The sequence below is a fragment of the Sander lucioperca genome, chromosome 10 (assembly GCF_008315115.2).
Source record: "Sander lucioperca isolate FBNREF2018 chromosome 10, SLUC_FBN_1.2, whole genome shotgun sequence".
Taxonomy (NCBI): domain Eukaryota; kingdom Metazoa; phylum Chordata; class Actinopteri; order Perciformes; family Percidae; genus Sander; species Sander lucioperca.
Window position 1 is genome coordinate 33,368,286 of NC_050182.1, and position 13,479 is coordinate 33,381,764.

The 13,479-nt window shown below is 39.0% G+C and overlaps 1 protein-coding gene across 8 annotated transcripts in view; it reads left to right on the forward strand.

Moving 5' to 3' along the window:
* The window catches only part of cobl (cordon-bleu WH2 repeat protein), a 63,341-nt gene that overhangs the window by 19,538 nt on the left and 30,324 nt on the right, over window positions 1-13,479 (forward strand). For 5 of the 8 annotated variants that reach the window (XM_031278254.2, XM_031278255.2, XM_031278260.2 and 2 more), the window contains 5 exons: window positions 1,032-1,242; window positions 3,835-4,063; window positions 5,601-5,645; window positions 6,433-6,521; window positions 7,270-7,341. In XM_031278254.2, coding sequence (XP_031134114.1) covers window positions 1,032-1,242; window positions 3,835-4,063; window positions 5,601-5,645; window positions 6,433-6,521; window positions 7,270-7,341 — 646 coding nt within the window. The remainder of the gene's footprint in view (window positions 1-1,031; window positions 1,243-3,834; window positions 4,064-5,600; window positions 5,646-6,432; window positions 6,522-7,269; window positions 7,342-13,479) is intronic. The other 3 variants (XM_031278259.2, XM_031278258.2, XM_036006150.1) reach the window with 3 other exon arrangements.

Genomic DNA, 13,479 nt, shown 5'->3' on the forward strand with positions numbered 1-13,479 from the left:
TAATTTCTTTTTATAGTGATTGTGTTGTGCAAAATCATTTTATGAAGCACATAGTAACACAGGAGGACACTGGGTCTGTTGATTGCAGATTGTGGTTTATGTTGTGTTAGTGATTGTCAATGGTGTCCTTTATAGTGGTATCTCTCTCAGTTCTGTCATCTGATCTGGCTGTTCCCAGAGAACATTGGAGACTGTCTCTTGGTTTCTTTATCTGAGGATTGACACACAAAAATGAAGCAGACTTCTCCTGTGGCTTAATGGACATTAGTAGTTTGTCATATCAACAAGTACTCTGCAATTTGCCTGTCATTATTTCTCTATGCCGCTATCTTTTGTCACAGCCCTAGATTTTCTGTCTAGATAAACCATACAAATTAAATCTTCAGTATATGATAAGTGGCTTCCCTGCCTTCTGTTGTTGTTTTTAGGCATTTTGTTTTCAATTCTCCTGCAAAAGTAAGACTAAGAACAGGTTAATACTAATGTTTCTTGTATTTTTCAAAAAAACATTTTTATCAAAATGTCGTTTTAGGCTCATGTTCACCTTTTAGTACCTTTTACAACTTCACACATGTCATTTTTCAGTCAATGTTAGTATTGTAACTAAAGAGTGATCTAGCTGTGACCATAACACTTTTAAGTAGGCTAGTAAACTTTTTTTGTTGTCATCATATGGATTGCTTTAGTGGGTTTTCACAGTGGTTAGGGACATTTTCACATCGTAAAGTCCTGTCATCATTAACTCCAAAATAACTAAGAAATATTCATACAGGAGGAATCAAGACAGCGTTTAAAATCATATCCTGTGTGTCTATCAATTAGCCATCCCTATTAAGCACATAAGGTATAAGTATGTCTCTGTTTTGTTTTATGTAAGTAATTACTATTCTCTTTAGCAGAGCTAAAGCTAGGTAGGCTTCGTAACCCTATCTTCTCACCTGCCCCGTCCTCCTTCCTCTCCACCCTCTTCCTCCCTCTCTTTCACTTTCTCTCTCCCCCCTCCCCCTTCTCTCTCTTTCTCCCTCCCGCAGTAAGGCGCTGATGGACCTGCTGGTCGAGCTGTGTAGTCGCTACCACCTGAATCCAGCACTACACACCCTGGAGCTGCTATCGCCCGAGGGCCACACTTTGGGGTTCAAGCCCAACGCTCTGCTGGGCTCCCTCAACGTGGCCTGTGTCCTCATCAAGGAGAAAGTCTGGGAGGAGAAAGTGGTGCGCAGACCAGCGCCCAAAGTGCCAGAGGTGAGTTCCAGTAGAGCCTAATTGTGTGTTCTGGATGTTTTTTTTGTCATGTGTGCTTTGTATTTAGAATTGTATGTATGTCACAGCATATTTATAACCTCCTGAAATTAAGTTAGTTAGGCTTGGATTCTTGTGTGTTTTGAGACAGAGATAATGTATTAACAAATGAATGCAAATTAAATAATAAGAGTGTACATGATAACAAGCTACCCATGTTTTTTTGTAATGCAGATTAACGTAGTCCAGAATGCTATAGTTGTGCAGTCTGCATAGTTCCTTACCCTGTAGCCCTATGTAATGTGCGTCCCTCCTCCTTTACCTTTTTACCACTGAATGCTGGCAGAAAGCAAGGCCAGTGAAACCTGTAAGGGCCCATGCTAAGGTAGGAAGCCAGTGGGGATTAACTGGCCTAGCATGACATTGGAGTCAGTTCTTATCCACTGGTTTTTCGGTCTAAGTGTGCCTTTTTTTGTAAATCTTTATCACCACTCTTGTGGTCATCTGTTTTTACAACTTACCTGCCTAACTGAACTCTTTGTCTCTCCCTTTTTCTCTGCCTCTCCTCTGCTCTCCTCCTACAGTTTGAATATTTGATGAGTGCCTTACCTTTAGTTACCATGCATTATTTCTCTGCTCTTCTCAGGGCTCAGTGGCTGCTCTCTCTCCCTTCGACCCCGCCTGGCCTCAGGCCAGAGAATGACACTATTTCAGACACTGCCTTCACTCATCCCTCTTCTATGTTTTATCTGTTTTTTCATTGTACCACCAGTCTCAGCTTTGAAATGAAATTATTTAAGTGTGATTTACTGAACACTCGGTACACAGTTTTTTAGATACACTCGACTAAAATGAATCCAGTCTAATACGACAGCCCTGCAATATATCGTACCTGCATAAAGGTCATAATGTTCAGTTTTTGTTAACAGTTTGAGAAAGGAGTTGATTCAAATTGCTGATCATTTTGGAGACTATAGTTTGCAGTGCTGTTGAACTGTAATATGTTATAGTTTGAGGTGTTTCTTTCTTTTTTTTAAAGATTATTTTTTGGGGCTTTTACGCCTTTAATGTTGACAGGACAGCTAGGTGAGAAAGGGGATAGAGAGGGATAGACATGCAGAAAATCGTCACAGGTCGGATTCGAACCCTGGACCCTTGCGTCGTGGCATAAACCTCCGTATATGTGCCCACTGAGCCAACCCGCCCACTTTGAGGTGTTTCTAATAATAAACCTACCCTCATTGATATGAATGGGGTGAGCAAATATAAGAAACAAAATGGTAGTAAAATGCAATACAATTTAACATCAGTATAATGTTGGTACCAGCTTGGTACCTGAACAGAAATAGAAATAATGACGGACGGTAGTCTGTATTAAACACCGTAATTTGATATTACTGTAAAATTGTAATGATTCTCAACTTTTAAAACTTTTTTAGCAGTAGACTTTACCGCTTAAGGTTGATGTATTGTTATGCAATTATGTTTTGGACCCCGAAAAATGCATACTAACTTTTGGAGTAAACCGCTGACCTGACAGTAGAAGCTTATTTTTGATTGTGATAAAGTAATACCTCCATCAAGATGCAGAGATACTGTATGTCATTGCCTGCACCTGTCAGTTTATCTGTCTGTAACCAATCCCTGGAAAACTACTGGTGAGATTAACAAAAGATTTTGGTACATACACACGCACTCCCAAAAGTTGAGCACAACCAACCACGTCACCCAACTTTTGAATTAACAAAGGACTCCTACTGTACTACCTCTTACTGTATAGTATGACTATTTTGTCATCTATCAACAACAGTTTTGACTGCTAAACTAATGGCTTACTGAGGAAGTTATAAGACCTTAGCAGAAGCCTGCACTCTGAGTGCTTTCATGTATTTAAAGCAACTTTTATCTGTAGTGAAGTGATTCATAACTTTGAATGTCTCTTTACTTGAAATACATAAGTCACTGAAGAGCCACCAAATAAAGAAGCACTTTATGAATTCTTCAGGCTCTTGACTTGTGAGTGTGTTTTTTATAGAGGCTGATGTGAACCACTTAGTGATAAAGACTGCTGTACAGAGTGGCACATCTGGTTTCCATAATAGAACACTATGTGTAGGATTGGCAACTTAAATACACACACACACACACACACACACACACACACACACACACACACACACACACACACACACACACACACACACACACACACACACACACACACACACACACACACACACACACACACACCACCATCATCATCATCATCATCTGTATTCTATAAAATTTTCCTTTTTTTTGTCAGCAACCAAAGTCTAACCCTAAGTTACTCATTGAAGTGTCTTTGCGTGTTTGGATGTCTTTCTCTCTCTCTGCTCCTCTCCTTTCCACATGTGTCTTTGGCTATTATGTTCAAGATCTATTCGTTGATTATAATGGTTGTCATTGAACCGCTTAAATAATCAAATCCCTGTTTTGTGACTGCAGAATGGAAAGATTTCTCCAGTGGCCACAACATTGTGCCCTAATTAACCGTGTTAGACATTACAGTAATGTCTCATTTTTTCGCTACCATTCTCCCCTCCTCTGTATCAGAAAACAGTGCGTTTGATGGTGAACTACCACGGCAGCCAGAAGGCAGTGGTACGGGTCAATCCGTTGGTACCACTCCAGGCTCTGATACCGGTCATCTGTGACAAGTGTGAGTTTGACCCTGCACATGTCCTGCTCCTGAAGGACAGCATCAGTCGCCACGAGTTGCCACTGGACAAATCTCTGATAGAGCTGGGGATCAAGGAGCTCTACGTACACGATCAGAGTCTAGGTAAACCTTAACCACTTGATTCTGTCTGTTATTTTATATTTGGGGTTCAATGTATATTGAAACTGAAATTCCCATAACAGAGCTACATTTTTAAATAATAAAATAATTTGCTAATTTATAGATGTTAATGGGAAAAATAGTTATTTATATGACATTTGTATAGTTATTTTGAAGGAAATCCCTTTTGTTTGATTCAATGAAATAAAAATGAATAGAGCCCAGCCTTGGTTTATGCTAATGTTCTTAAGTTAGTGTAAAGCAAAAAAGGAAAGACGTCATCATGTATACTGATAGGTGCCTTGGCTCGTCCAGCTATTGAGTCATATCACATACCTGATGTTGGCTTACGAATGAATATCATCCCCAAAGCAATTACTGTAGCATATGCTATTAGTATCTTTTAAAAAATGTATGAATGCAAATACAAACAAATGGATACATATTCTGTGAAATTAGGGACGTTTTAACTATACTACAAATTTGACTGCTTTATCTTTAGCCACCATAAAAAGGCAGTGTTAGGCAAATGAAGCAAAAGTATATATGCATGGTCAGAATAAGAAAGTTGCACAACCGAGAACTTATATAATGTTTCTTCATTCTATGTCATGTGATGCCTGTTTAGAGACAGTACGCGAGTGAGCACAAATGCTGGTTTTCTTATCCACACCCACGATTGTATGGTGTTAAATCTGTAATAAAAGATCAAATAAAGTAAAAGAATAAGAGATATATTGTGCCTAAACAGGAAGCTGAGTAACGTATGGCTCTCATGCAAACCTAGCCAGTATGAGCTTATTAAAAAGGATTTGGTGCAATGAGACACAAACCCGAATAACATTGTATTCTGCTGTACAGCATGACTAGCATTTAAATCTTTGTTGACATAAAGTTCTATGCAGTCCGAGTCAATATTGGTTGAACCAGCAAAAGGTACGACACTGCATGAACAAAAATATAAGCTTGTGTTGTGTTTCTTATTATATGTACTCTAAAATCTCATCTAAATGAACCTTGGTAAATATAATTTGTCCCTGGGGGTACAATAATTAGAATACGTCATCCTATATCTAGTAGGAAGTTGAATTATGGTCTAAGATCTGATATTATGGTTTACTACCATAATAAAATACCACACCCAGTGATATTTATAGATATTGGTTTAGTCACAGAGGGTGATCTCAGAGGAAAAGCTTGTGGTTTATGGTCATGAAGGATATAAGCAAGAACGTTTATAACATTATGCTTTTCTAAGGTCAAATACTACTATATAATGGTTATATTTTGGTATTCAACCTGTCACTGTTATCATGAAGGATATGTTACCTGGGTTATCAAGGGAAATCTACAAATGGTTTAGTTTGTGTCATGATTAGTTAAAATGCACAAAGTGTTTCTTCCTTCTAGTGAAACACTACCTGCTGAGTTGTGGTGCTACAGAAGTGCAAATACAACAGATTGATTGATTGAATATTTTTGATGCAGGTCAGTTTTCCATATATGATTTCATATGTTTTTAAACTTTGTTGTTTTCCAGTTCTCCAGCCTAAAATGGCTTCTGCGCCCGCTCTTAACTACTCAGGTATTAGTCATAATAAGTCTTGTTTGTCTTAGTTTTGCTGGTGCCGACCAAATGTTGCTGTTTAACCCAACGTATAGCTGTCTGCTTATTAACCCTGTTATTTATTTATTTTTTTACTGCTTGTTAGCCAACCCGTCTTTTTTGGTTTAGTGACATTGTAATTTTGATACTACATCATAAATGCCGGTCATTTTGAAATGACTTATTATAACTTTGTTTGCTTCTGCTTTTTCAGAATCCAAATAACTCAGTAGCATAGCTCTGCATTCTAGTATTCTTACTTTTTTGTAGACTGTGAAGGTTAAAGGTGGTTTTTGAGAAAAGCTATAGGGCCCTCTGCTGACGAAACTTAGCGGATGTTTCTATTCAGTTCTTTGTGAATGAAAACAGGTGGAGTATTAACTTATACTTGTACTTTATTTGTGTGCACTTTTTGGAATGGCCTACATTATTATTATTTATTACAGTATAATAGTATGTAGACCATTCCAAAAAAGTGCACACAAATATATAAATAAATATATTGGATATCATATTAATCAAACCAAATTGGCTTATACAGTATGTGAGAGTGCGCTGTGAATGCACAGTATTTACTGTCATGGCAATCCCACTCTGAGTTTTGTTGTTAACCTAACTAACCTATGCATGCCGGGATCATTTGTCACTTATTTCTATTTAATTCCTCATGAACATTTTCTAAGAATTAACCTGACTTCTTTGCTTTGCGTTTATTAGGCACTGACACTATACTTTTCTTCTCCCCTTCCTCTTTTTCTTTTTGTAGACTCCATCGACTCCAGTAGTAACAGTTTGGGCAGAGCGCAGAAAAAAGGCCTCCTGGGTATCTTCCAGTTCAGCAGGAGGAAAACCAAGGTAAGACTCCAGATCTGTTGCTGTTTTTTTGACAATTTGTTTTTGTTTTTGTATTCATCTCACTATTTAATAATTTTACTTTCACCAGTGTAATTTAGGGCTGGGCGATAAAGAGAAAATCAAATATCACGATATTCTTGACCAAATATCTCAATGTCGATATTGTGACGATATTGTATGGTTGACTATTGGTGCTTTAACAAAATGTTATTTACACAATGAGATTTTTGATAAATAATCACCAGAAATGATTTAATGACTTAGTGGGTAAAGGTAAATAATAGAACAGCTAGAACAGTCTGGTAAGTTCAGAAAATTACATCACTTTACTGTAATGCAGCCTGTAAAACCAGGAAAAGACAACACTTACCATATTACGATATTACGATATCCAAAATCTAAGACAATATCTAGTCTCATATCACAATATCGATATAACATCAATATATTGCCCAGCCCTAGTGTAATTATGTTTTATTTTCTTAAAGTTGACATTGGTCCTAAATACACAATATTACATTGGAATCATTGAATTAAGTGCAGCTTTAATGTTATCATAACTCTCCACAAAGTTTAGCAGTGACTTATTTGCGGAAGTGCCATGAGAAATATGAGGTTGTGTTATAATCTGCAAGCTAACCTTGAGTGGTGCATGCCGTTCATACTTATTCAGATTTATAGCCGAGGCAGGCTAAATGCATGGCTGAACATTTGAATGCTGCATGTTAGCTGTGCCTTCCGTTTGCAGACAGAAACAACATCTGTGGACATGGATGACTGTGATGATAAAACAATCCAAAATACAGACACACAATCCCTTGTAAGTATTACTAACACATCTGACAGCATCCAGGTGTGATAAGTATAATCATAGTGGGATTTTGATCTCTGAAGCATTCAAATCATATACTATGGGTGGACAGAATAACAGGAACACATGTACAATATCATGCAAACCAGTATCAGCACAAACCTTAAACATTACCACAGGGTTTAATCTACACTTCTTCGATACTTTTGTTGCTCTCGCAACAGAAATTAGAAAAGCTAACAAAGGTAGTAGTCATTGCAGGTCAGTAGTATTGGGTTTCATCATATGGGGTGGGGGATTCCTGTTGTTATGTCTATTTCTTGCATGGCTGCTGATACTTTGATATGGCATGAATATAAAAGCCTTCTCTCTTTCAGCGTGGGTACATAATGGTTTTATAATATACTGTACTGTATGCCTACTATATTCATCTTCATGGTAGATTGTGATGAAACACTAAAAATGGCACATTAGATATGCTCTTTATATTGACTAATGCGAAATGTTGATTGGGTCACGTCGAACCAGTGCTGGTTGACAATGCCAGTATTATCAAAGAGTATCACTTTAGTGAATAATATATTCACATTCTAATTTCCTGGCTGGTCAATGAATTTCCACTGCATACCAATAACAGAAAAGTGAATCAGCTTCACAAGCATGACCCTAGAGGCTCTGACATCTTTGCTGCAGTTTAAATGTGCTTTTTTCTGTTTTCATTAAGTCATTTTAACACATCGTTATTAGTTTGGACATTTTATGCAGTAAATGATTAATTAATTAAATGTACAATATGTAACTTTCTGCCGCTAGGGGTCTCTCAACCAAAACAATGGATTGTAAACACAGACTTTTGATGACATTGGGAAGTTGCATGGAATTATGGGAGTAGTAGTTTTTATTGTTAAACACCTTCGCTGGTTAGAATGCATCTGTTCACGGACGATTGTACCCATTCAAAGTTTATTCACGTTACGTTTAGCAATGTTTATTCATGTCATTCTAATAAAATAGCTGCATTTTCCCCAACATAATTACGTTTTTCTTGATTTGATCTGTATTGGTAGCTGACCAGTTAGCTAGTGAGCCAGCAAGCTAACATTAGCCAGCAGCTAAAACCACACTATCACAATATATTTCACATGTCAATGTCACCTTTTGGATGGTTTCAACACCAGGCAGACGTGGTTTGTTGTAACGCTAGCTAGCTACTCAACGAGGCTGAGAGACGGGTGTGGGTGGAGATTGCTGGGGGAATCTCCGGGACGGCGAGGACGTTCGATGGCCGTTGTCGGCAGCAGGAGATCTCCCAGCTGCCCGGAATGATCTCCCCTTTCACTTTTCTGTAATCTTAACTATTCGTTTTGGTGCTTAACCCACCTTCTGTCGGGTTGATTTAGCTAACTGTAAAGACAGCTAAATGCGAAGGGGGGAGAAATTCGGCAGGGAGGAGATTTTCGGCACGAACACCGCTAACGGAGAAGTAGCTATGGATGGCCGCCGTTGTGACTAGGATGCCTGGGTCTGATATTCTCTGTTTCCCGACGCTTCATTAAACTGCCGTTAGCCTAGTAAGCACCCGGTACTGGAGTTAAGTGCTGGCCGGGTACAGGTTGCTGTAATGATAGTGGCTGGCTGTTGGCTGGCTAGGGGCTAACGGTAACTAGCTATTGCTACATGTCCCGGGGTTGTTGTCAGCTCTCATACCGAATGAAGTCTCTTTACGCCAGGGGAGTGAGGCAGACAGACCGGGGTGTGCTAGCTGGCTAAATTAGCATTAGATTAGTCGTCTGTCTATAGGCTAACGTTACTGGTGAACTCATTTGTGGGTTAGCCCAGTGCTGCTTTTATCCGTGGTCAAAACAATCATACTACTAATAACTTTATGAGCATGCTGAACGATGTTGTAACCCTATAATGTTATCCACCAAGCATTAGCATTAACGTTAGCTACTTGTCAACCGGCACATTGTAGTAACGTTAAGCTGGATCAATACTGATGTATGTGTGTATGTATCAGTAAATAAGATCTCTGCTGTATTACTGTGTTGCAAAGTGGCATGTAATTAATCATAAAATGATGCCTTGTGGCTAGTATTTTTTTTCTGTGACATTGTATGATTTACAATTACTCTCGGAACGTATCATCTGGGTGCCCGTGTTTTGACGGAAGTAACGAGTAACTAGATGGTGAAAGGTTATATGACGCCACTGTCGGGCGACTAAAAGAAACGTCCCATGTCAGAAATAAAATAACAGATTTTTCTGGGTTTGACATTTGGTGGAAACATTTGGGATAGTATAACTACACAACTCAAAACAATATATAACATAGGTATGGCCGTTTTTAGACATTTTAATGCAGAAATGTTACATATTGTACCTTTTAATTGTTAAAATATTTTTTACATGAGTTGATGGTGCAAATAATCATAATGTGGTAGGACTTGTAGGCTTTGCGCGACTCCTCGTCTCCCAGCGGAGGGGGAAACTGCAAAGTTACCATCAGCCATGTAATCACAATAGCCACATTCATGGGAAATATGCCAAGTTGGAATTTTTCTTTAACCTCAGGGCAATCACATGATATGGCCCACAGAATTGGTGCTCCTGTACAATTGATTGTTAAGTTGTGGTCATGTGCACTGATGTCCTCCAGAGGGCAGCAGGAGTCTCCAGAAGGTTAGTCAGCAGTGTGTTAGCACTCACAGGTCCAAAGAGGAGTACTAACAGGGCTGCTTTTCTTTCCTACAAATACTGAATAATAAAATGGCTGTTGGAAAAAGTAATATATAGTGATATTCATAGCCTTTAACCTACATTTACCGTGAATAAGGGAGTGTACAGTCCGTGCTTTTTGACAATCAAGGACCCAGAAGGATCCAGATACATAGCAGCCTATATGACTGGTGAAGACCAGCTTTGAGGAGATTCACAACAAACTGGAACCACAGAATTATCTTCACTTGAGTGTATGTGTAGAGCCTACATCCAGACGTACATTTCGACGCTGCATCGAGCAGCTCTCTACTTGTTATATCTATAACTCAATCACGTTAATTTGATTTTGAAGCCATGGACTTTACTTCAGCAGCAGCCATCTGTGGCTCAGCACAAAGCTCCTGGATGGACTACTCCACCCTTTTACTTCTTTGTTCTTAGCGTTTCCTTCAACATCGAGCATCTGGCCCTTCAACATTGAATCATTTTTTAATTATTATCCTCTTCAAGGTCTAAGCTTTGTTTTGGGTCTTCCTAATCCTCTTTTTAATTTCTACATCAGATACTTCTGACTACACATCTTCTTTTGAAAGAAATAACATGTGACAACGAAGGAAGACAGGGACAAGAAAAGGAATTGAAAATATGGCAGCAGCGCATGACATAACATTCAGACTAATATAGATGGAGTATGTTGCGTTTGCTTTGATGTGAAATATATTTAAACCACTAAAATGTATCCAAGACAGTGGGAGCAATATTGCTATTTCTCAGCCATCCAGTGGGCTTTAATGCAGCTGGGCTTTTTCTCTCTGATATGATTGTTTCTCAGCCAGGGACAGTTATCAGACCACACACACACACACACACACACACACACACACACACACACACACACAGTGTTATCAGCCTAAAGGCATCATATTACCCTACCTTGGCTACATTAGCACTAAAAGCCCAGCCTCTTATCTCTAATTGTTCATTAGGGGCTAAACTTGTGTGTGTGTGTGTGTGTGTGTGTGTGTGTGTGTGTGTGTGTGTGTGTGTGTGTGTGCGTGCGTGCGTGTGTGTGTGTGTGGGGGGGGGGGGTCCTCAAAACACTAACATGGTCAGAGAGCATGAATAGGGATTGTTTGTTTCCTGTTTTTTTTTTTTTAGATTGATTATATTGGATTATTTTTGATTGGTCCATAGTTATCAAGGATCTCAGAGTAGCAAATCAGCCCTAACCAACATTCTCAAAGTGGCAGGAAGTTGGTCCCACTTTCAGGCATAGGAGTAAATGGATTGTATAAACTTCATTAAGTTCATCCTATCTGTCCCACCCTCCTAATCACAGCAATGGCATGCAGTTACAGAAGCAACACTTTGGGAGCCTCGCAACTTTGAAATCATTTTTAGTCCTCAAAGCTCCAATACCACTCATATGGATAAGGATGTCTCCGTGGCATGAATAGTTTTGATGATATCGTTACTCTGAGCACAGAATATAAAATAGATTGACAATGATATTCCCCTCCCGAGTATCTTCTAAGTTAAAATTGCAGCCAACACACGTACATTTAATGTACACAAATAAAAGAATAATTTTTGTGCAAGATACAGTGCTACAGTATATAAATTGCATTCTGTGTATGGGTCATTGTAGTAGTCCTATTAGTTTATATATATATATATATATATATATATATATATATATATATATATATATATATATATATATATATATATATATATATATATATATATCGCACCGTTGTGACGAAAAGAGAGCTGAGCCAGAAGGCAAAGCTCTCAATCTACCGGTCAGTTTTCGTTCCTACCCTCACCTATGGTCATGAAGGCTGGGTCATGACCGAAAGAACGAGATCCAGGGTACAAGCGGCCGAAATGGGTTTCCTCAGGAGGGTGGCTGGCGTCTCCCTTAGAGATAGGGTGAGAAGCTCAGTCATCCGTGAGGAGCTCGGAGTAGAGCCGCTGCTCCTTCGCGTCGAAAGGAGCCAGTTGAGGTGGTTCGGGCATCTGGTAAGGATGCCCCCTGGGCGCCTCCCTAAGGAGGTGTTCCAGGCACGTCCAGCTGGGAGGAGACCTCGGGGAAGACCCAGGACTAGGTGGAGGGATTATATCTCCAACCTGGCCTGGGAACGCCTCGGGATCCCCCAGTCGGAGCTGGTTAATGTGGCTCGGGAAAGGGAAGTTTGGGGTCCCCTGCTGGAGCTGCTACCCCCGCGACCCGCTACCGGATAAGTGGAAGAAGATGGATGGATGGATGGATATATATATAAAAATCAGATTTATTATCACATAATACATGGAACTTAAACACGCCCTGAACATTTTGTTTTTGATGACTTCCAGTCCTTTTGACCTTTGCTGCAATTATTTAGAAGTGTACTGAAGGGGGTGTATCAGTACACCATGACATCACTGTTGGGTGTGGGTTACAGGTGCACACTTCTGCCCACACCCATCAGAGGTGAAACACACTTGAAACTTTCAACCATAGAGGGCAGTGACATGTTGCTTTTCAGCCAGGTGTTAAATTATACCTTAGACAGCTCGTCATACACCAAGAAATTATAATCTTTCTGTATTTCATTTTGTCTTCCTCAATCACATTTATTTAGCTAAGCCGGTAAGTCTTAAATATATAGAAAAACTGCGAGTTGTCGTAAATTTAATTTCAAATAGGCAAAACAGTGATGTGTGTTTTACATTCTAGTATGTGTTTTACATTGTAAAAGGATAACTTCTCTTTGTTCAAAGTAGGTGTCGGAGGATTCTCCTCTATGCTGAAGTCAGTGTGATTAGTAGGGAGTGAGTCTGACATTTTGATACTCTGCTGGAGATTTTTTTACATTTGCATGTGTTTGTAGTAGGATCAGTCGTTTAAGCACTAAAAGGCATAGATACGTACATAAGTCATGTTCCTTATGAAGTTATGTAGTTTTGCAGAAGTTCGATGGGTTCATTTTAAGATACATGTTTTATAATTATGAGGTCACTGCGAGTTTTGGTTTCCCCGAAAATGCTGCAGTATGTTTGTTACGCCTACCTTTTCCTCTCTTACTGTTTTGACAGATTTCAGATTGTTTACCAGGGGGAAGGAGTAGAAGAGAGCAGGTGAAAAAGTCAGACAGAGTTCATGTGAATTATCTGCTTTGAACATTATATTTTGATGAGGTGAAAGCAAGCTCCTTCTTTTAGGATTTCAAATAGAAATCACATCAATCCTTAACTTCCAACATTTATTTTTTGTTGTGTCTGTCCCCATCTGTCAGTCACACAGCACAGGGAAAACTGACTGTAAATATTTTTATTTAATAGTTTGATCATCTTTTTTTCTGCTGTAAGCTTAGGTTGTACTGTGTTAATGCCTTTCTGAATTATTTTTTCCCATTCATTTCTATAATGCTTGTGTTTTTA